Here is a 23,598-nt window from a genome sequence, read left to right on the forward strand (position 1 = left end):
TCCCTGTTATATGTGAATTTCCCTCTCTAGAAAATTAACATTTAATTATTTTATATATATACAGAATATTGTATATCCCTGGCTGAGGTTCTTTCACTCCCTCTTGTGGATGTTCTATGCAACTACGTATAATATATTCTACTTATCAATTGTTTTATTTCATTAAAAATACTTTCTGTAATTTGGTTTTGATAAATCTATTAAATCTTATTTATAAATTGCACAACGCACATATTATATACAGCCTCATGTGTTGTAAAATAAGACGGTTTTTTTGCCTTATTTGTATTTAAACTAATAAATAAACAGATCTTTCCTACCTCTGGACCTTTTTCTACATTTCTGTTATATGTGAATATTAAAATGTAACCCTGACATTAATGGCCTGTCTTTGCATGGTTTCTACACACTGGTTTATACTGCTACACAGAGAGGTGAAATGTCTCAGAATAATGTGTCTTCCTGAGTAAGACACACAGATGTGTTTGCTGCTTGTGGTTCCAAAGACACCTGCAGTCTCAGTAACCTACTTTGACCCGAGACTGTGTGGTTTAGAGCACACAAGAAAGTTTTGGAAGAAAGTGTTTTTGATACGTTAGTACGATAGTTTGATTACTTACTTATTTGAAAATGTCAGTGAAACCATTAGGTTAGCTCTTAGTTGGTTAATCGACTAATCGGTCATCTTGGTCTAAGTCGACTAAGATTGATTTTGAATGAGCACATCTCTTGTTAACACAAGATTCAAACTGGTGCTTTTGTGAGATTCTTTGTAGAGAAATTCAGTTTTACAGATCCGTCAATTAAATCAACTAAATAATTAGTCGTCAAGATGGTACGAGTGTAAGTCGACTAAGAATGTCCTAGAAATCATGAACATTTCTTTTAAATAAAATAAGCATGTAATTAACATAAGATCATAAGATAAAATCCCATTTTTACACAAACAAGCGCACAAACACTTATAAGTTCATATCTCCTGGAACGGAGCTTTTCATGACTGATGAGACATTCCAGTCTTTAAAAAGTCATGTCATTAAACTCATCGACTCTACAGATGCATTCTGACATTTTCTTCAATTAAAGATGAATAAAAGGTTTTATCATCAAATATCAGACTCACGGATGACTGTCTTCAGAATAAAACTCCTTAGAAACAGTAAATCTGACTTAAATCCCAACATTCATAGAAAAATTCATAACTTTTAAAATACACTGGGCACCTTCCATTAATTCTAGTTTTACATCGGGATTAACTTTCCTTGGACAAGCAGCATTGACGTCCAATCGTAACGTCTCTGTCCGCTACACATCCTGAGGGATTCTGGGACGTCCGTCGGTGCACTCGCACTCCTCTCTGTGGCGCGGAGCCTGTCCTTTGGTTTGGCAGGTGGGACAGCAGGCGGTGTGTCCGTCCCGTCTGCAGGCGGGACACGACAGAACCAGCTGGCAGCAGAACGCGGTGGAGCAGAGCCGGTACTGGTCCCAGGGACGGCCGCAGTACCGGCAGTCTGAACAGAGACAGCGAGGTATGAAACATTTTCTTTATATTATTCATTATGCTGATGAAGGCCTTTGTGCACAAACTAACCGGAGATGACGTCGTCGTTGGAGGAGATGGCGTAGCGTTCATCAAACACAAAAAGTTTCCCTCGATAGAAACCCTCCGGGAACCGCTCCAGATACTTGTGGATTCCACCCTTCAGCTGGTAAACCTCTTTGCACACGTCCTACAAGTAGAGAAATAACAATCCCAATGTAGATTACGAATATTAAACATTTCAAATACAGCCGAGTTGCTGCAGGACAAGCCCGTCCCATAAGCTGCTTCCCATTTAAAACAAAGAGTCCAGGTGCTATTCCTGTAGTTCACATCCAGAACCAGCGGTCTTACTTTGGAGCGGAGGTACGCCGAGCCGCGCTCGCAGCGGATCCCTCCGGTGCAGTACATCAAGACCTTCTTATCCCTGAACAGGTCCAGGTTCCGGTCCACGTAGTCCGGGAAGTAGCTGAACTTACGGATGCTCGGGGCCAGACACTGAGTGAACTGCCCCTGGAGGAAGAAAATAATCACGGTTCAGAATATGACAGTTATTACAACCCGGCTTTAGTCCCGTTTGATTGTGATAACTGAGTGGAAACTGTCCTTTTTCCTCCCATTCTTATTGGGATGTCAAAGTTAACACTGAATCTCGTAGGAAATCAGCATTTATATGAACAGTCAACCAAAAATGTCTCATTTATTTCTACTGTAACATGTTAAATAAAGTATTAGTTTCACGTACGCAGTAAAGATAAAAGAACAAATAGGTTTAAATTAAACAAAGAATCAGATTTTGATGGCTAACATAGCCTCTAGTAGAACCTGTCCACGTTTTTGGAGACTAACTGATAGATTACTTACAATTTTACTCTCGTAAAAATTGCGGCAGTCCAGGAGGACGGTGTCACTGCACGAATCCCCTTCAGCCAACAGAGCCTGCACTTCTCCATGAAACTCCTCCGGCTCCAAATGAACTCCTGAGAGGAGACACCGACTCGTAACTCACACGGTGAACACAAAATCAGCTGTTAACAAACTTCCTACAGAAGGTAACAACACAAAAACACCGGTACAATTCTACCACTGTACATATATAGAGAATACAAGAAGTAATAGACGTATAGGCACACAAACTTTACCTGCCAGCTGGTAGGAAATAACATCAGGGTCCATTCCCATCGGGACGATTTCCTTATAGACTCCAACCTTCATGTCTTTAAAACACTCTGCGCCGCCGTCACTTGTCTGAGAACACACACACACACACACACACACACACACACACACACACACACACACACACACACACACACACACACACACACACACACACACACACACACACACACACACACACACACACATTATATTTTACACACAATGTAAAATGATTATTTGATGTTTTTCTAATTATTTCTCCGAAAATATAGGTTTAAAACCCAGCTGTGGTCACTCAGAGGACCACAAACAGTTCATATTCATGCAGAAACATTATGTATATATATATAATAAACAAAAGGCTTATTGGTATATTCTTATGGAGGCGCTGTGTTGTCTGGTAATTAAAAAAATAAATAGTATGAAACAACCACATGGTGAAGCCTATTACTGTATAATCCTGATTGAATGAAATACTTAGTAGTATTTTCTCATTTAATTAAGAAGTGAATACACTATACACTGACTATGTTTACGTGCATTATTTAACTACACTGGGTGAATGAATGAATCATCCGACATGAGGTTATTTTATTATATTTTCTGACCTTAAAATCCTCCTCCTCCATCCTGAAGAGCGGGTGTGAACGCATCGCGCGGATGTAAAGGTCAGTGGCCGCGTTGGTTCCACCGACTGTTCCATTGATGCCTTCGGTCGCCAGCCTCACCTGGAGGACACGATCGTGATATAGTTTGAGCTAAATTCAGTGACATTAAATTAAATCTTTCCTGCAGTCTCCCCCCCTTTGGATGCAGGATAAGAGCACGTGTTCACCTTGCCAGTTAAGTGGAGCTTCTCACACAAAGCTTTCTGCCAGGCACTGATGAGATGTGGATCCTCCACCAGACAGTAGCGATAATAGAGGAGAACCTTGCCCGGACCCCTGAAGAGAAGAGATTGAGAGACATCAGTATCTATTTAAAAATGCAGATTTATACGATTTTAAGATGGGTTTTCACTTTAAATCAACACAAGGACATGGATAGCATGACGGGAGCATCAACATTAGACCAGTACTTCTGAAGTTGCTCCTCAGAGATGGGACCAGTTTCAGGAATCCAGGCAGAGAAGTCCACCGGCTCGGCCTCGCGCTCGTCCGGCTGCTGCGTCTCAGCTTCTTCCTCCAGCTGGCTTAACAAACGCTCATATGCGGCCTGTGTGAGCAGCCGTATTTCAGCATCATGAGTCCTGGCCGTGTGTTTGTGGATGGCAGAGTGTTCCTTGAAGGTCTGGCCACAGCAGCGCCAACATGGGCTTCCTTCCTCCTGACCGTCGGCCCTCTGGGACGCCACAAACGCAGCAAATGACTGTGGAGACGGGGAAAAAGGGGAATAAACGACCCAGATTGTTTACTTTAAATCATTTTAGTAGGATTAAGGACATACAATTATATATAGTAATCACAGGGGGAAAATATCAAAGATTTGGGAAACACCTGAAAACTTCATTTTGAGTAGAATAATTTATTTTTGTTATTAATTATTCCAGTAATCACCTTACAACCGCTTAGATTCCTGATTCCCAAAATGGGAACCATTGAGCTTAGACATAAACTACAGGCCATTATGTTTTGTAATATAGCCCAATCGGAAACTAGGAGTTTTCATTCATATTGCAATGTGGTAAAGTTACATGAAGTTAAACAAAGTAAAAGTCAGATGTGTTATGGTTTCTGTTGTCACTCACCTTCCTCCTACAGAAGCTGTAGCACCGTCTTTGAGAGGCAGACAGTTGTTTCTCCTGTTTAAGTCCGTTACATGTCGAAGTGTCAAGTTCCCAGTCCATGAACTCTGAGCAAGGTGTATCACCTGCTGCCATGTTTTTAAAAATATTTAAAAATAATACTATCAACTAAGTTAGCTAGGATCAGTCTTCAGCTGTGAGAAGCTACTTCCGCTTTGCAGCATTAACTTGTAGAGGTAATGCATCACCAAAACATTGACCTAATCTTGACAAATATTACATATTTAGTCATAAACATGACAAAATCCTCATTATACACATCAAACTATAACCAAACGTGCAGCAGAAAAACCAAGCAGTAAACATCGGACGGAAAAGAACGGTGCACTTTCCGGTTGCCCCGGATGTGCCTCACTTGAATGCGACCGCTATTATTTTTCGGCACAACTAGCAGCGGCCAACGCTGAATGATCTAGAAGCTCGTCCAGCCGACTTATTGTTTTGTTTCATATCGTTTTCCTCGTATAATTTTCTTACGTCTATAGCGAAGCGGAGCGCCAGAAAAATGTCCCGAAGACGACACAGCGACAGCGAAAATGAGGGTCAGTGGACGTTACATGTGTATAAGTAGCTAATTCAGACGTTAGGCTAACGAGTGGTGGCTAGCTAACGTTAGCGTGTTTTTTTTGGTAGCGTTTATCTAAACGCTTGGTGCACTCACGCTAATGCTGATAGATGCATTAATTAATTGACGAGGTTTTAGTCTTGTCATCGTTATCTTAAATGTGGTAAACGATTAATATCCGTTGATATTTGGTTTCGCAATCGCGGCTTGCGCGTAATACCGCTATCTGCTAATAAACGGTGTGGTTAACGTGGGGGCGGCAACCAAGCGGTGTCAGTGATACAAGTACACGAGAGCAGTTTTTATACCACGCGCTGATGCTATGTCCTATCCTCCACACGGACACAGGGTTGATTAAAAGTGTACTTATTGACGGTTAATGACTCTTACATGATGGGAAATCCCATGAATTGCCAAAAGGCATTCATGTATTACATATATTATATGAATAACAACAACAAAATCCCAGTTAAATCAGTTTGACAGCTGCCATAGTGTCCTATGATATGTGGTATGTATCTAGCTAAAGGGCATCGTCATCAGACTGACTGTCTCGGCTATTCAATTTGAATGAATACTCCAGAAATTGAGTGTTACACTTCAATAAATCTGGAGGACTCAAAAGACAGACTTTAAAAACTAAACAATAGTCAAAATCAATGCAATAGAGACTGAGATATCTAGACTTTTAGTCCCACATGTTTCTTGTTAATTGATGACCCATTGTCTCAGCTCTTCATATGTAAATGTGGTAAAGAAGCCCTGTAAGGAGAGCCCATTTTAAACATCTGTATATCATAGTACACATCATGTGTTACTTCTGTTTTAGGGTGGATATCCCCGTCGAGGGTGCCTTGAGTTACTCTCTCAGCTAATGTTTCTCATTCCACTGTTTCTTTTACCGTTACAGGAAGTCAGCCACATAAACGGAGGAGAACGTCGGAGCCCATTGAAATTGAAGACCGCCTGGAGTCACTGATATGTCGAGTGGGGGAGAAGGTAGAGAGTCAACTCTGGCAATGTAGTTGTTTTTCAATCTACTGAGCCGGACATCGACCGTGTTCTGCTCTGTGGTCCATCTAAAACAATGTAAACTGCTTCATGTGTTCTGCTCAGAGTACATCGTCCCTGGAGAGCAACTTGGAGGGCCTGGCGGGCGTGTTGGAGGCCGACCTTCCAAACTACAAAAACAAAATCCTGCGTATTCTATGTTCGGTGTAAGTTCACAGCACTGCTCCCCGTCTCACTGTTGAAAGAATCTGTGTTTTCACTGAGTTATCTTCACTGCGTTGTCTTCTGTTGACAGCGCCCGCATCCTGCCCGAGAAGCTGACCGTGTACACAACGTTAGTGGGACTCCTGAACGCCCGGAACTACAACTTTGGGGGCGAGTTTGTGGAGGCGATGATCAGACAACTGAAGGAGACGCTGAAGAACAACTTGTACAATGAAGCCGTTTACTTGGTAACACTTGACTGTTTAAGATGCACCTGAACTGATTCTCACTTCTTATTTGTGTTTTTTTAACACCGTGTCTTCTTTTCGTAGGTGCGTTTCCTGTCCGACTTGGTCAACTGCCATGTGATTGCTGCACCGTCAATGGTGGCCATGTTCGAAAACTTTGTCAGTGTTACTCAAGAGGAAGATGTTCCTCAGGTACGTGGGAGAGCTGGAGAGAACTGCACTTCAGTAATCACGGAATTCATTAACTTTAAACGTGGATGAACATTATCGACACATAATTATTGCGCGCGTGTGATTTCGTAAGCGGCCATGTTTGCGTCCTCAGGTCCGGTCCGACTGGTTCGTGTACGTGGTGCTGTCCTGTCTGCCGTGGGTCGGTAAGGAGCTCTACGAGAAGAAGGACGTCGAGATGGACCGACTGCTCAGCCAGATCGAAGGCTACCTCAAGTAAGACGCCTCGGCTCTTGTCTCTTATTCGCCCCTTTTTTTCATTTGTCGTGTCAGTCAGCTGTTTCCTAACGTCACACTCCTGTGTCATTTGTAGGGGGCGAGTAAAGACCCACCTCCCCATGCTGCAGGTGTGGACAGCAGAGAAGCCCCACCCACAAGAGGAGGTGAGAGAATTCTCCCCTTAATTATTACTCGTATTAATAATAATAAACATCGTGGTTGTTGTCTTTGCTTGCAGTGTGTGTCCGTCTCTTAGGACACTTAGTTAAATATTTGTCTCCGTGTCCCTCCTGCAGTACCTGGACTGCCTTTGGGCCCAGATCCAGAAGCTAAAGAAGGACCGCTGGCAGGAGCGCCACGTCCTCCGGCCGTACATCGCCTTCGACAGCGTGCTGTGTGAGGCGCTGCAGCACAACCTGCCCCCCTTCACCCCGCCGGGCCACATGCCCGACGCCCAGTACCCCATGCCCCGGGTCGTCTTCCGCATGTTCGACTACACCGACGCCCCCGAGGTACAGCACCGCCCCGGCTTTGAAAAAGCTAAATGTCACTGATTTCCCCCCTCTGTGTGACTACTGTATCATCTAATACATTACATTGTGCTCTTTCTGCTCAGGGTCCCGTTATGCCCGGCAGCCATTCTGTGGAGAGATTTGTCATCGAAGAAAACCTGCACTGTATCATCAACACTCACTGGAAAGAGAGGAAAAGCTGGTGGGTAACGAGCTTCACCGTCGTCTTGTCGAGTCAGATGTTTCAACGTTTCTGATTTTTACTTTTGACTTTTCAGCGCTGCCCAGTTACTAAGCTATCCGGGGAAAAATAAGATCCCGCTCAACTATCACATCGTGGAGGTACGCACTCAGTTTGTTTCAACCAGCTACATGCTGAGGAATAAGATGAAACGGCTGATTATAAAATATTTATCTGTTTTGTTTTCAGGTGATCTTTGGAGAACTCCTCCAGCTGCCGACTCCGCCCCACATCGACGTCATGTACACCACGCTGCTCATTGAGCTGTGCAAACTGCAGCCGGGATCACTGCCACAAGTTGTATCCTTGAGTCTTTGTGTCACTGCGGTTTGTCTTCAAGACGCTTTACAACCGGAGCTCTGCAGAGTTTGGTGTCTGAGTTTAGTGTTGTTTAGTTTAGTATTTATGTATCAATGTGTGTGAATACTCACAGTTAGAGGTTAAACATGATATTATCATTGAGCCAAATGTGTTTCCTACTTGTTCCTACATGATGACATGTTTAAGCGTGTTAATCAAAAGAGGCATTTCTTTAACACCCGCCTGTTAGTTGGCCCAAGCCACAGAGATGCTCTACATGAGACTGGACACCATGAACACCAGCTGCATAGACCGGTAACCAAACAGCACATTTACCTTCACTGGTAGAGAGAGGAACTGTTACTGGAGTAGAGCCGTCTGTGATTTAACTCTCTGTTTCTCTTTCTTCATTTCCAGACTAATCAACTGGTTTTCTCATCATTTGAGCAACTTCCAGTTCCGGTGGAGCTGGGACGACTGGTGAGTGGTGCTGTGGTGGACAGAGGGAGCTTTCACAGCAGCTGGTTATTGATATTAACTGACCGTATGATCACGTGTGCTCTATAAAGGTCTGACTGCTTGACCGTGGATCTAGAGAAGCCCAAGCCCAAGTTTGTCAAAGAGGTTCTGGAGAAGAGTATGAGGTATGAACGTGTTGGTCACTCCTCTTCCTCTCTCATTAACTTGAAGTCCATTTAGAAGCGTTTTCTGTGTCACTCGTGTTTTTCCATCATTTGTTCCATGAACATGTTTCCCTTCGATCCTTTTGATCCGGAAAGCTTCTCGTTGATCTAAAGTCGTCTCCGTGTCTCTGCAGACTTTCATACCACCAGCGGATAGTGGACATCGTCCCTGCAACCTTCGCAGCGCTCATCCCAGCTGAACCCATCTTTACTTACAAATACGAAGAGGAGAGCGCCTGTAAGAACACTTTCACATTCTTTAAATGCCAGAGTTTTCATGTCACGAGCACCGTTTAGGACGTTAGTTTGTTCCCTCTGTAAGCCTCGAACGGTTCCACGGGTCTCTCTCTGTAACGAGCATGAAGACCCGATCAAATGTCTCTCCTGCCTCACAGCTTCGTTACCCGGTTACCCAGCATCCATCACTGTCGGAAACGCCATAAAGAACCGAGCATCCAACGAGGAGATCCTGACCATCCTGAAAGAAGTGCCCAACCCCAACCAAGAAGATGACGACGGTCAGTTTCCTATTTTATACTTTTCTGCGTTTTTGTGTTTCTTTGAGAGAATAAAACTCTTTTGTCTCTTTTCAGATGAGGGCGAGAGCTTCAACCCGCTGAAGATCGACGTGTTCCTGCAGACTCTGCTCCACCTGGCAGCCAAATCCTTCAGCCACTCCTTCAGCGCCCTCGGCAAGTAAGTCTACCGCCGTGTACTTTGACTTCATGACTTTTTGTTGTTTTAGTAGTTTTCACATTTGTTCGGAGAGATAACTTCTTTCTCTGTGTACTCAACCGCTAAACTGGACTCGGATCATTTTTAGTTGTACTAACCGTGAGGATCACCGGGTTTTGTACTGAATGAGTCGCGTCCGGCTTTCCTCACCGTCCTCTTGACTCCTCCAGGTTCCACGAGATCTTGAAGGTGCTGACGGAGCGCGACGAGGGGAAGCTGCACATCCTCAAGGTGGTTTATGAAGTGTGGAGGAATCACCCGCAGGTACAGACACAGAACTAACGCAGCGACAGGGAGTCGCTACGTGGATACAAACGTTTTAATGGAGGGTGGAGTTAACAGTTTGGTAAACGTAACGCGTGTCTTCGCTTTCCTCACAGATGATCGCGGTGTTGGTGGACAAAATGATCCGGACGCAGATCGTGGACTGTGCTGCTGTGGCCAACTGGCTCTTCTCTCAGGATATGGCTCACGAGTTCACCAGGTGAGGCGTGAACACGGGGAGAGAATGAAGGTTTCATCCTGAACATCTCCTCCACTCAGCCAGGACTGTTTTCTCTCTGCCTGCCTCTAAAATATAAACTCTCTTCTCCTCCTCTAGACTTTTTGTTTGGGAGATTCTGCACTCGACCATCCGAAAGATGAACAAACACGTCCAGAAGATCCAGCAGGAGTTGGAGGAGGCCAAGGACAAACTGGAGAAACAGCAGAATAAGAAGGTAACGTCATCCACCACTTCAACATGAACCATTTGGAATGAGTTAAAGTAGGAGGGCTCAGTGTTTGTGTGTTTTGTGGAGCAGCAGCGGGACAGCGGGGACGACGAGGACATGGACAAGAACAGCGACAAGAACAGCGACAAGAACAGCGAGGACGAGGAGGGTCAGCTGGAGGAGCAGATCGAGAAGCTGCAGGAGAAGGTGGAGTCGGCTCAGAGCGAACAGAAGAACCTCTTCCTCGTCATCTTCCAGGTACACACGTCCCTCCACTACTGTCACCAAAGCTCACCTCATCCAGTGACACGCTGCCGTGGTTCTGAGCCCACGTGTGAATATTTCCACCGCTACATGTATGTTTTTCCTCCCTCAGCGGTTCATCATGCTGCTGACGGAGCACCTGGTCCGCTGTGAGACGGGCAGCGTGGACATCAGCACGCCCTGGTACAAGAACTGCATCGAGCGGCTGCAGCAGGTCTTTCTCATGGTAAGACACACACACACACACGCACGCTGCAGTAACACAATGTGTGTCTCCCCTCGATGACGCTGATGCATCTCCTCGTTCCGCAGCACCATGTGACCATCCAGCAGTACATGGGAACCCTGGAGAACCTGCTGTTCACCGCAGAGCTCGACCACCACATCCTGGCCGTGTACCAGCAGTTCTGTGCCCTCCAGCTCTGAGAGACACACACACACACACACACACACACTCTGGCACGTGTAATTGGATGAAATGTGTACTTGTGTTCACACAGTACCTGTGCTAACCCTACACATTAGAAACTACCAGCTCTTGCATCAAGAATATCCTCATTTGTTTGTTTTTTCTTTGTGCCATTCACAACAACTGAGGACTTTCAAAGTAGGAACTCAAACTGTCATTATTTTTTGCTGTAGTGTTTCCCTTTTTATGTTTTGCTCTGGTTTTCAATTATGTTTCATTTTTACATCCTGCTCGTATTCTTATGAATGGGTCTTTTTAAAAGTGTCTGAGTCCAGACGTAGCTGGAGGAGGAGGAGGAGGATGATGGGAGGAGGAAGAGGAGGAGCTTCAGGTCGACTGGTTGATTCTGAACCTGGAGAGAGCCTGGCTACTTTTTTTTATATTTGTTTTATGTGGAATTGGGAAATAATTAAAAACTCTCCAGAGTCTTTATCCGCCTGCTTGTTTGCGTCACGTCATTTTCTCCCGACTCTAACCTCTTTGGAAAATAAATGTTATTGTTGGTTTCTACTAGCAGAACATTCAGTATAATGATAAACATCTACTCCAGGAATCAGCACTGTATGTATTCTCTTTATTGCACGAAATCCACCACCATCTGTAAGGCTTCCACATCCTTATAACCTGATTCTCAGTGTCTGCAGTCCTCAAAGTAGAAGCAGGTTCTACTCATTTAAGTCAATAAGTAGTTAAATGCTTTTCTTCTAAAAAACAATGGTATTCTGTTTTGGTTTATGTGCTCATTAAAACAGTCTGGTTTCAGTTTGCAGACGTCCGTCAGAGATCAATAAATGCAGCTTTAAAGCGATCCTGCAGACTAACCTGTAAAGTGACTACATTGTATTGAATGTACTCGTAGTATGTCAGTAAACAGTACCTTTCATCGTGGTTTTATGTGACAATACATCGAGTTGTTCCAGGAGTCTGGTGATCCAGAACATCAGCGGTAAACAGTCCGCCGTTCTTCTCTGCACCTGAACGCCTCACCGCTACAACACCGGCTGTGTTCAGTGGAAGAAAACTAAACACGGGAGCAGACGGGGAGTCAACAGTTCCCTGGTATAGAGGGAACCCTTTCAAGGAAATGTCCCCGAACCCTTGAGAACGGTGACACATGTGGTCCATTTAGTCTGTTTTATATCCTCTATCATTTTCCTTTAAGGAAAACAGGGTTTAGGTTATTAATCCAGAGCCGTAGAGCTGCATCAGGTCTGGGTTTGTCTTCATTTTCTCTACAATCAAAGCTCGGTTTTGTTTTAACAAACAAACATCTCACAGACATGATCAGTGTATGAATATTAACTATTTTCCAGCTAACTGGAATATTTACAGAACAAAGTGGCTAAAAAGCAACCGTTTCCACAGAAACCTTCCTCTCAAGAAACTCTTCTTTTGTGTAAAAAGTATAAAGTATTTCAATAAAATCTGCTGAGTGTATTGATGCACCTTTCTATAATATTCATTTACAATAACAGCAACAGAATTAATGCAGAACCTGTTTCTATATCTCAATGTACATAAAGAGTTTGGCCCCAGTGTCGCACGAAATACAAACGTCTTGATTAATTAAAAACTAAAACTTCCTTTTCTACTTCGTACCACAGAAAACAAACTGCAGGCGTGATAACACCCATAATTCCCTCTGTCTCTCTGTCTGTCTCTCGCTCTCTGTCTCTCTCTCGTCATCTCGGAGCGTTGTCGGAGGTCGTCGACACCTTTCTCTGTTTGGTCCCGTACACCGCCTGCTCCTCGGCCTCCAGCCGTCTGTACCGTGTGTGGAAGAAGATCACGAAGCAGCAGCTGAAGAAGGTGCACAGCCCGGCCATCACCATCATCGGCACTGAGGAGAGAGACGTCCAGAATAAAAAATACAACTTCAGGTCAACGTCTCCAATAAGCCGTCTGATAGAGACGTTAATGTCCAGGAGGACGGGATGATGAAGCGTCACATAACAGGAACACAGAGGAACTCCATTAGTGGGAACGTGGTTTTATTTAAAAATATATATATATATTGTTCTTATTGTAGCTATTAATAAGTTACACGTAACACACTGTATAAGAGGGCTGCCTGGTGGAAATATTAAATATAAAAGAATGAATATGATTTATACATTTCACAATGTGGCTCTTGTTTTTTAAACCTTTGCACTGCTCACGTTCAACAGTTCTGTGACGCTTTAAATCTGAACAAATCGAAAAGACTTATACTGCCACACTATTTATTATGCCAGGAAAATATTCAGTATGTCCCAATCCTAGTATGTCAAAAGTACCAGGATGTTCTACATCTGGTGGCATTTTGTAGTATGCAAGCTACCTACCCCTCCAGCTGAGGACCGCGTCCCCACAGGTGGACAGAGGAGAGTCAGCGAGCCGCGTAGTTAAAGCCTGAAGGAGGACGATGTAGATAACAGACTGGACCTGTCTGGAGAAGATCACATCCAAACAGCCGAGATTAATACGTAAAGAATTATTACACATGGAGGTACACAGAGGAGGTCCAGGAGACTACCAGTGTGTGGAAACTGGATTTTAGAAATACCATCAAGGTTTTTACTGTGGTCCATAATCAACAGCTACTCAACTGTAAACTGTTGAGTGTCTTTGAGCAGAAACACATTAACATCTGTGTAGAAATGTGTTTTAATGACACACAATCTGTACACTGTACACTGAGAGTACACAGAGAGTAGTAGGCCTACCCCGACATGAAGATGAGTCCGGCTGACGTGGCTTCTCCGACGGGATACGAACACTCCACCGACAGCTCCATGGCCACCGGGAATATGGAGAACCCGAAAAAGCCGAAAAGAGAGCAGACGACGGCCACGGCGACTTTCTGCTCCTGCATCAGACACACCTGAGAGGAGGAAAACAACCAGTCAGCGAAGTGGAAGGAGGAGCGGCTCCTTTAAATGAAACTGGACACACAGACAGGCTGTGCAGCTTTAGACTCTTCCTGTCCAGCGTTCTCACCACTGAGAAGGCGATGCACGCGAGAGCGGTGAAGCTCATGTTGACCTTCGTGGCTTCGATGAACTTCTTGGTCTTGTCGACGTAGACGCCGAGAAGAGCGGCGCCCACGATGCCAAACACGATGAAGAGGGCGCCACAAACGCCAGCGAAGGTCTGCAGCAACGACACGTTACAGGTTCATGATTAAAGTCTGCATCCAGCATGTAAAAGACCAGGGGTTGTTTCCTTGTACATGTCAATACATGTATTTATGCATTTATAAAGTAAAATAATCCATTTATTTAGTCTTTCTTCTCAATTTTCCCATTTAAATGCAATTTAATGACACAGAATTCATCACCGTGTGATGCTTTTAGACTGTAAATCCTCTAACGTGTATTATTAAATATGCAGCCTGTGTCTTTTACTGCTCATTTGATACCAATTGGTCCAATTAGCACCTAATTGTTCCCCATGGAAGTCACTGTGACGTCCCGTCCTCCCGGTGCTCTTACGTTGGTGTATCCCTGCACACACAGGATCTGCTCCAGCAGCGTGGAGAAGCAGGTGAAGACAGCGATGCCCGAACCGAAGCACAGCAGCAGCACGAGGTAGGCTTTGTTCGTCAGCAACTGAGGAGGAGACACATACAAGTGTTGTTCAGCAGTTCTCCCCTCTATTAGACTGATGAGAGTAAAGAGGCGGGAGGGAGGAATGAGTATGACACGTAACAAAGGCCAGAATCAAACCTGTGAGGCTGCACTGTAGTCGTTTCTCAGTCAAAGAAAACTATTTTAGTTTAGTCTTAGTCATCAGATAATATTCAACATCTTAGTCCATCTAGTCGAGACAAACGATCACCACGTTTCTTTCTGCCAGCCCTTGTTGACATTGTTAACTTTAACTTAGTTACTACGAGGAACTTCTTTGCAGTTCTATCGGTCCCTGTGGACTAAAGTGGTGGTCTTTCAGAGCACCAGAGTCCCTTCAGAAAACCTCTCATTCTACTGGAGCAGGGTCTGACAGTCTGACCCTCTTAGTCCTAGTTCTGGTTCTGCTGTTGCCTCCCTTCCCTCCAGCAGGTCCAGCAATACGTCCTGGGTCTCCAGCAGCGAGGCGTCAGTGTTGGCTCCCAGAGAGGAGAAGCTCTGCTCCTGGAGGAGGAGGAGGAGGAGGAGACGCTGCTGCTGCCGGGAGCTGAGCTCTCCTCCTCCCCTCCGCAGCTCGTACTGCAGGTCCAAGGATGTAGAGAAGCCGGATCTGGGTCTGTCCACGGTGGACCGGTCTCTGCTGGAGGATCTGGGTCTGTCCACGGTGGACCGGTCTCTGCTCGAGTCTCAGCTGAAGAAGTTTCTGGTGAACCTGCATGACGTCATCCGAGTTCACCAGAATCCAACACGGTGGCTCCGATGACGAGCTTTAAGAATAACTCTATAGAAACAGACCATCTTCTCTCTGATGGTCTGGTTTCCTCATACAGGTCATAAAGAGGATCAGGACTGAACTGGGACCGTTTCATAACCCGTTAATGTAGACTCAGTCGGCTTTTCCCGAACCAGTACATTTATTACGTCTGGTTGAGGTTATGACGGAACAGGTAAGCGGGTCTGTGAAGAGTGATGGATGCGCTTTGACTCCTCACCAGTTTGATCCCCTGTAGGAACGGCTCGGAGCCGGAGGACTCGGCGCTGGCTGACGGTGGCGTAGGGGGGGTGCTGCTCCGTATCCCCAGCGTTGCTAGGAAACAGATGATGCATGCGGGGACCGCGTAGACGAGCAGCTAGAGGAGGGATGAAACACACACACACACACACACACAGACAGAATGTGATGATAAATGGAGGTTAGCACCTGGAATCAAAGAGCATTTATCATCATTAGCATGTGAGCTGCCACAGAGCCACACAGTTCAGCTGCTGCAGTTTTCTGTATTAGCAGCTGCAATCCCACAATGCACTCTGGGAATCCTCTGATTCTAGGTCTACTGATGTCTCTTTTTTTTCCGAACAGTTTTGCCTCAAAGGCGTAAGATTCAATCCAGGGGCATTTCACTTGCCTATTTGCACATCAATTAAACATGTAGCAACATTAGCATTCATGTGGAGCGGTGATCAACCAATGAAGTCAAACATTCACTCTGGTTGAACAATGTCAGATTAAACCAAAACAATAAATGAACATATATATATATATATATATATATATATATATATATATATCAGCCAGCTACTGATCAGCATCAGTGCACTCACACCTGAGCAGACTCTCTGCTGGTTCAGCTCACCAGGTCTGGGATCCGTGCAGGTGTGTCAGTGATCACAGGAGAGAGGATGCTAGCGAGCAGGATGCCCAGAGGATTGGCTGAGGAGGGAGAAGAGAAGAGGAACGGAGTCATTCTGGCTTCTGTCTGTCAACAATCAATGCTGGTCTCGGGTCTTATCTTGAAGTATTGGAATATGAAAACTGTATGATCGTTCTCATATTGTTCTTATCTTAAAAGTATAACGATGACAAGTAAAACTAATTGTTTAACATGAGAGTTAGCTGACGTGCACAGATGGAAGTGCTTCTTTCTCTACAGCACGGGCTGAAACTGAATCAGTTCCTGCTAATTATTTGTTGATCAGAGCACAACAACTGTGCTAAAATGTAAAAATGATTTAAGTTGTAATATTTTATAGAGAGGTTAGCTTCTTTTCTGTATCGGAGCTGAATAATTTCTTTTTGACAAAAGCCTGATGTCTTTGTGTCTTTGTGTCCTTGGCTGTACTTCTGAGATTTAGACCAATTTTACACACATTTCACAAGCCGCTGTCAGAATTCCACCAGCCAAACATATTGTTTCATAAAAGGAACGTCTGATCACAAACATGCTACAAAAAAAGTAAACGAACAGAGTTTATATTTCACCATCTTCAGTCACTTTACACGTTTAAACTAGATATTTAAGACAGCCAAAGCACTTTAAGAAGAAACCGTTTACTTCCAACTGAAAGATGCCAGACGATCAGAATTCGTCTCTGGGGCATAAAGAGTTCACGAGAAGCTAAAGAAATAAAGCTCTCGATATGTAACGTTAGTGTGGCTGATGTGTTGCTTGCATTGATAACCGCTGTGAAGCCGTTTCCCCCTCAGCAGCGATAAGTCACTCACACATGGAGGCGATCATGTTGGCGGTGGCGCGCTGGTGGTCAGGGAACCAGAGAGCGGCCATCTTGGTGGGGGTGAAGATGATGAGGGGCTGAGCCAGGGCCCCGAGCGTCTGACCCAACATCACCAGCAGGTACATGACTTCAGGGCCCGTGGAAAAGGAGGCCCCGACGAAGCGCAGCAGGGCCCCGAACATGTTCAGCCAGGCTCCCAGAATCAGCTGCAGGGTCCAGACGGAACAAAGATTCAGGAAACACTCCACAAACCTTTTAATGAGGTTATACTTTCTGTGGATGGGACTCTTGTCTTCAGTCTGGTCATGTTGCTCCCTCATGTTTTCTACAGTTATTACATTTATAAATAATAAAATGTTTGTGGGTAACATGTTGGTATATTCATTCTGCAGCGACACAGCGGTGCACCGCGGTGAACTGCAGCGCAGCGCCGCCGTGAGACCAAGATCAAGGTCAGTGTGTGTGGTTAGTTCACTTGTCTGTGATAACAGCAGGACAGCAGAGTGTCTGTTGTCTAAACTGCTGAAGTCAAGTGAAGATAACGTCGTCTGTAGCCCGCCAGTTAAAAGACAGGCTCTGTAGTGACCGACACGCTAACGTGATGACTGATTTGGTGTCCTCACTGTTCTCTGTGAAGTTAGCTGGAAGTGATGAGATGAAGCCTCGGGCCGTTTAAAGAGCAAAAAAACGGGTCACATGGTAAATTAGGAGGCTATTTGGCCCGATGTGCTTGGATTCATTTGGCATGCGGGTAACACACGAGTCATCATTTTGTTTTATTGAAACCTCAAATCCTGGCATTTGCTCCTGGTGTTCTTCACCAATAAATAACGGGAGTAACAGGCAAAGCAGCTTTAAAACGACGCATTTTCTTTTTAAATGAGTTCTGTGCTGGAGGGTTTCTTTCCTCCTCACTTCTAAAATCATGTGCCACTTGGTTCCAGCTTTGTGTTGTCACCACGGTGGCTCCTACTGGAACATCTAACGAAACTACAAGGACCAGCAGAGTACCAATAGCTCTCCTGTAGCCCACAACGCAGATAACACCAGAGTGAGGTTCATACCGTGGTCCGCAGCCCGAGGGTGTCCAGCATCCACGTGGTCCCGAAGCTGAGCGGTATGGCCACCACCATGTAGACCAGAGACAACCAGTTCACCTTCTCCAGAGAGGCCTTCAGGAACTTGGCCGACTGGTCCGCTACCGGAGCAAAGGTCAGCCATAACTGGGGGAGACACGAAGAGATATGAGATGATTTTCTATGACGGGAGGGCGGCTTTAGAGATGAAATCCTTTTACATTCTGTCTGAATACACAGATGTCACATCGTCAGTATCCTACGGAAAGCTTAATCTAGAAGCTCCTTATTATAGGAATTCAAATTATATTTTGTTATTGGTGCTTAATATTTATATATAAAAAGGCAAAGAAACAATAAGACACCTCAAAGAAATATATAAACAAATTGTATGATGAGAGAAGGTTTCAAGCAGATGTCACTGATGACAGAGGCTGCTTCAAATACAAATAGTCAGTTAAACATTCTGACTACATATTGTATCTGTTATAAATCATTTATTACAGTGATGTTCTACTGGAACCAATCAGGATAGACGCCTGAATTATACCATTCTGTAAATCTGCAGTTTGGTTTTTGCCACAGATGTTAATTAATGACATAAAATGTATTTATTTTGAAGGTCATCTCAGCAGCAAATGCATTCAATGAGTATATCAACTGTTTTACTGATTCATGTTATATTCTTTTAAAAGTACGCCGTAGATAACAGACGAAATCTGCAGTCTTTTATTCTTTTTTACTTTTTTTCCCCACTTTAAGATTGTTGCTATGTGATGATGTATAAGAAGTTACAATCATCGAAATATATGAACCCCAGTTCATCTGGTTTTATCTGCTTAGTGGTCACTCTGTTGTTCCTCAGTGACCAGGCGTGTGTTGTCATGTGACCCGGACACAAAGAGGAAACGCTCTGACCCTCTCCGCTCATGTGAGACTCTCATGTGACTCCCCTGAACACAGCGCTCTGCCTCTGGAGAAGGAACAGGGAACAGGACGTTTCAACTAACTGAGCACACAAACTCAACAAGTCTAACTGGAAAACATTTAGGATATTAGATACTTCCATGCCCTTAAGTAACAGTATCACTGTCTAGTGTCTGTGGTAACCGTATCTCCGAAATGTTCTGTAAACAACCTTGTGTGTTTACTGGGTGAGGAGAAACCAGTTCACCAGCTACACGTCTGCAGGACAGAAACTTCTCCGTCAGTGTTTGCTTTACTGGGCGTCTAGATTTAGCTTTTTCAACATGTGTGCACAAGAATGTCAAAAAGATTGAGCAGTGGTAATTCCTCATTTTATCCAAAATAATGTAATCCTACCTAAGACTGAGACTCTTAACAGGAAGAAGAACACAGGAATGTGACCGGTGCTTATAGGTATTTAAAGACACGCAGCCTGTAGGTTATAGTGTAGATAGCTACGATGATACACAGAGCGACAGAATGAATCCGACTGTAGACTGAACGCTGAGCGTGAGCTGGTCAGCTGAAGTGAACACACAAAGCCCGTCCTGTGTCCTACAGAGGAGACGCTGTCACACATGCCTCCTTCTCTAGTTCACAGGTTGTTGGTCTGCTCTCAGTTTCATATCGTACTGAAACTACAACGCTTGATGCAGATGCTGCAGACATCTAAACAGTTCAAACGGTTCACAAGCACAGGAAGAAAACTCACCAGTTACTACACTTCAAATGAACAAAACGCACAAATGTCGATTGAGAAAAGCACTTAAAATGTACTTGAAATTACACATATAATTCTATAATAGTGCTAGGCTGATAAATTGGTTATTATTATGATCAGTATTTTCGTTAGAGTGGTGAATCTTAAAGCCATTTGATGCAAATAAGTTGATATAGACAATAGTGTGTAACGCTAAACAATAAAAAGGTTACAAAAAGATATTTTAGAGTCAGGAGTTCACTTATTGCCAGACAACAAAAGAAGTTCATTCATATGGAAGGTGTGGCTGAGTATCATCGGTACAAAACAGGTTTCAGTGTCAAGTGTAAAACACTTTCAATTCCTCACAATGAGTAATGTAAAACTACAAAAAGACAAGAACAATTGTCTCACGCAAAGTAACCACACAATAACTGTGTAAAACTTGCAAAAATATGATTAAAATCAGAAAATGTCCGATCAAAAGGTAATCAAAACAGACTAATAATGTGACATTCAACAGCAGCTTTTAGTGTTCGACGGTGTAATTAAAACTGTGGCTTAATCCGCATTTCTCAACCTCGAGAGTTTTATCTTTATTTCTTTAAAATATAACATTTGTCTTCCCACACGACCAAGACGCTGTCTGCGGGTGAACACAAACGTACATGGTTCTCAAAATTCATCCTACATCAGATTGAGGAGGGCCCGCCCTGAACCCTCAGTCCGCTAATGTCGCACTGATTGATGTCCGAACCGGCTCATCAGCTGTTATTTGCCACCTCATGAAGGAGTCTCCGCCAGCTGAGCCTCCTTTGTGAGGGGCAACACACCGGCCCCGTGGAAACAAAAGCTCCCACAGAGAGAGAGAGAGGACGAGTCCCACGGGAGCTGGAGAAAGGTGACGGGAGGGCTCACTTTTCATGAGTGAGCCCTCCAGGCACACTCTGCTATTCAATGACTACACCCCCGGGGATTCATATCAGATCCACCAAAACAGGAGGAGGCCCCGCACGTCATCTACCCGCACCGATCACATTCAAACACATCTGCCACAGATTTCCTCATTTGTTCTGTGAGTGCAGGCTGAGGAAACAGATTCCATCCATCTGTAGAGAATAGTATCTTCATCTCTGAGAGAAGGACGCTGTCAATTAAACTAGTTAATTTAAATTGCAGCTGCTGGCTCCTTGTGTGTAAAACCTGTTTGTGCATGAAGAGTTCTTAAAGTGGAGATATTATCATTCTTAACTTTAATTAAAAAGGTCACAAGGGTTTGAATTTGTAGTTTTTTTTTATTCTGCATGAACCAGTCAGGTGTGACTCATTTATATAAATATTAATGAAAAATACTGCACTTAAGTACAAATCTGAGGTACTTTACTCAAATATTTCTAATATATGCTTCGTTTGACTTAAACTCCACAACACTTTTTAAGCCAATATTGTACTTTTTTACAGCACTATACCGTAATTATAAATCTGTTACTTTACAGATTTAGTTTACGAATACAAATTATAAATAAAAAAATAAATCATGATGCTTTATTATGGATGAAGCAATCCCTTCAGCTGCAACATTAGTAATGCATATACATGAATACATAACTAATTATAATCTAGTCATAATAATATATATTATTCTGAAATTAGCCATTCTGCATAATAAGTGAAATATATTTTAATACTAATACTTATTCATTCATCAACAATTTCTTTTTGTTTTGTTATTGAAGTTGTTTTATTGTTTCAAATGCACAGTATTTGTACACTGTGGTACTAATATTTTATAGTATTTCCTCCACCTCTGTCTTGGCAGAAACTGTGTTCCATACTATGAACTTCTAGTTTTCAAAAAGATTGTATGAAATGAAGTCAAGGCTCTTCTGATTCAACGCGTTTTCGACCATAACGTTTAGTTCTTTCTGAAGAACACAAGCTGCAATTCAGCTCAGTTAATTTACCGTAATTACACTAAGTCATTTACCGTAAAATAACGTTGTACCCACAACAACAACAACAACAACTCACCGTGGCGTTGGAGCAGTTCAACAGACACAGGACGAGCAGAACGAACCACCTCCTCTTGTACACTTTGAAGAACAGAAGCTTCTTCAGCTCAGTGTTTGGTGTCCTCGGAACATCGGAGGAGACCGAGGACACCGAGGCACAAACGGTCTGGATCTCGGCAACATCCTCCTCCATTAGTAGTTACAATGTTTTTAGTTAGTAAATCCTTTAAAATACGAGCTGTACGTCCATTGTGTTGTGTTGTGTTGTGTTGTGATGGGTTATAATGTAATAGTATCTGATAAATGGACGCCGGGAAAGCAGTTTAACGGCCCGGAAGAAGTCGCTTTATGATTCAGGAAGACAGTCGAGAGTGTTGTACTGTACCAAAGATCAAAGATCTTCTATAAACAGGATGAACACCTCCGTCGTTAAAACAACGATTAACGTCTAGCGCTATAACAGTTGAATTCCATGAATGTGGATTTTGGGGACATCATATGACTTGTACAAAAAGTCAAGGATGACACTATAAAGTCAGACTTTGTGTTCCTTGGTGGAAGAAGTTATTAAAAAAAAAAAGGTATTCAGCTACTTAGCCAAGGGGACACATCATGCTTATTTTCAGGTTCATGTTTGTAATTTAGGTTTCTGCTAGAGCATGATTACATGCGTTAATGTTCAAAAAACAACAGTATCTTTCTCATATTATCCGTCTGAATGTACCCGTATCACCCGTCTGTCTGAAACGCTCTGTTTTAGCACCTGTCTCTTTAAGTCCCCCTCCCGAAAAAGTCCGGTCCGCTCTGATTGGCTTGCGAGAAAAATATTGGTGCACTTTTGCACAAGGAGAGTTTAAAAGAAGCATCGTTTTTGCCATTTGTGTTTTACTATCAAACATGTGAGATGACTCAGGGTTCATAAATGTACTGCCAGTTACAAATATGCACTCTTGTTTTGCATTATTAAAAAAAATGAGTGAAGTTGTGTCCTCCTACTGGGGATTGTCCTTTCTTGTCACCGGTAAAATGAAAGGAGTGAGAGATCTTCACCTCTTCAACTTCTCTGAGTGCACCGAGCGTAACGTGACCCTCTCTTTAACCCTTTGTGATTCTTCAGTGTTACGTTTAACAAGTTCACTTTAAAAGAAAGTGAAACTAAGTGAAACCGGCCCAGTTGAATCATGAGTCCAGCTAAGGTGTTCCTATTAAACTGGTCTAATGTCTCTGATTTTGTCTTTTGTGTATTAAAAACCATAGACATGATAACATATTGATGAGAAAAAAAGACAATGCCACGATAACTTCAATATATATAATAATAATACATGTTATTGTTGGAATAATACTTTGAAAATGTGAAATAATTCAATTCATAACCTGATGGATTCAGCATTAAAACAATAACAAAATGCTCATGTGTTAGTCGGAGCACTGAAAATGATAAATAACAAAAGGTGAACCATTTATTTATAACATCTGGGCCAAAAAGTCCAAACATTCTGGTAAGAAAAAGCCAACTTTTTTGGGGGGAGAAATGCTTGATTTATCAAGTTGACCTCAGAGTTCTCCATTTTGTAAAATCAATTACAGTCAATACTGTTTATCATGTATTTCAAACTCAAACTCTTGTTGTCGCCCAAGAGGGTTAATATAGTGCATTCAGAAAGTTTTCACATGTTGTTATAATGTTGCAGCCTTATGCTTAAACAGTTTAATATTCCCTCTCATTGATCAAAACCTCAAAATGACAAAGCAGAAAAAAGTATTTGAATTTTTGGCAAATTTATTAAAAAGAGAAAACTGAAATATCACATTAACGTTA

The 23,598-nt window shown here is 43.3% G+C and overlaps 3 protein-coding genes across 3 annotated transcripts; 1 reads left to right on the forward strand and 2 right to left on the reverse strand.

Annotated features, from left to right (window-relative positions):
- Nucleotides 1–842: 842 nt before the first annotated feature.
- On the reverse strand, nt 843–4,765 carry tstd2 (thiosulfate sulfurtransferase like domain containing 2). Its single transcript, XM_079167092.1, has 9 exons — nt 4,449–4,765; nt 3,780–4,069; nt 3,537–3,645; nt 3,310–3,429; nt 2,683–2,788; nt 2,405–2,520; nt 1,895–2,053; nt 1,592–1,730; nt 843–1,511 (listed from the first exon to the last, which is right to left on the reverse strand). The coding sequence occupies exons 1-9, from the start codon at nt 4,578–4,580 to the stop codon at nt 1,306–1,308; spliced, it is 1,377 nt and encodes a 458-aa protein (XP_079023218.1). The 5' UTR covers nt 4,581–4,765; the 3' UTR covers nt 843–1,305.
- Nucleotides 4,766–4,891: 126 nt separating this feature from the next.
- Nucleotides 4,892–11,270, forward strand: ncbp1 (nuclear cap binding protein subunit 1). Its single transcript, XM_079167450.1, has 23 exons — nt 4,892–5,047; nt 5,981–6,069; nt 6,187–6,287; nt 6,377–6,533; nt 6,618–6,725; nt 6,859–6,980; nt 7,078–7,147; nt 7,280–7,495; nt 7,600–7,697; nt 7,774–7,837; nt 7,926–8,036; nt 8,287–8,351; nt 8,454–8,516; nt 8,606–8,680; nt 8,854–8,957; nt 9,115–9,237; nt 9,313–9,415; nt 9,625–9,718; nt 9,835–9,938; nt 10,056–10,173; nt 10,258–10,425; nt 10,544–10,657; nt 10,744–11,270. Exons 1-23 carry the CDS (start codon nt 5,011–5,013, stop codon nt 10,855–10,857), a joined length of 2,418 nt encoding a protein of 805 aa, XP_079023576.1. The 5' UTR covers nt 4,892–5,010; the 3' UTR covers nt 10,858–11,270.
- Nucleotides 11,271–11,453: 183 nt separating this feature from the next.
- slc49a3 (solute carrier family 49 member 3) lies at nt 11,454–22,102 on the reverse strand. Its single transcript, XM_079167157.1, has 10 exons — nt 21,796–22,102; nt 18,087–18,245; nt 17,012–17,228; nt 16,143–16,219; nt 15,501–15,638; nt 14,374–14,490; nt 13,880–14,032; nt 13,606–13,763; nt 13,225–13,328; nt 11,454–12,740 (listed from the first exon to the last, which is right to left on the reverse strand). Exons 1-10 carry the CDS (start codon nt 21,967–21,969, stop codon nt 12,583–12,585), a joined length of 1,455 nt encoding a protein of 484 aa, XP_079023283.1. The 5' UTR covers nt 21,970–22,102; the 3' UTR covers nt 11,454–12,582.
- Nucleotides 22,103–23,598: the final 1,496 nt, after the last annotated feature.

The sequence above is a fragment of the Pholis gunnellus genome (assembly GCF_910591455.1).
Source record: "Pholis gunnellus genome assembly, chromosome: 10".
NCBI lineage: Eukaryota > Metazoa > Chordata > Actinopteri > Perciformes > Pholidae > Pholis > Pholis gunnellus.

Coding starts and splice junctions, on each gene's coding strand:
- tstd2 (XM_079167092.1), bottom strand. CDS start 4,580: ATGGCAGCAGGTGATACACCTTGCTCAGAGTTCATGGACTGGGAACTT. Junction 2,521..2,682: donor TATTTCCTACCAGCTGGCAG/GTAAAGTTTGTG, acceptor GTCTCCTCTCAG/GAGTTCATTTGGAGCCGGAG. Junction 1,731..1,894: donor CGGCGTACCTCCGCTCCAAA/GTAAGACCGCTG, acceptor CTCTACTTGTAG/GACGTGTGCAAAGAGGTTTA.
- ncbp1 (XM_079167450.1), top strand. CDS start 5,011: ATGTCCCGAAGACGACACAGCGACAGCGAAAATGAGG. Junction 9,939..10,055: donor ATGGCTCACGAGTTCACCAG/GTGAGGCGTGAA, acceptor CTCCTCCTCTAG/ACTTTTTGTTTGGGAGATTC. Junction 10,658..10,743: donor TGCAGCAGGTCTTTCTCATG/GTAAGACACACA, acceptor CTCGTTCCGCAG/CACCATGTGACCATCCAGCA.
- slc49a3 (XM_079167157.1), bottom strand. CDS start 21,969: ATGGAGGAGGATGTTGCCGAGATCCAGACCGTTTGTGCCTCGGTGTCC. Junction 14,033..14,373: donor GTGTGCAGGGATACACCAAC/GTAAGAGCACCG, acceptor TCGTTGCTGCAG/ACCTTCGCTGGCGTTTGTGG. Junction 12,741..13,224: donor CGCGGTCCTCAGCTGGAGGG/GTAGGTAGCTTG, acceptor CTCTCTCCTCAG/TGCCGATGATGGTGATGGCC.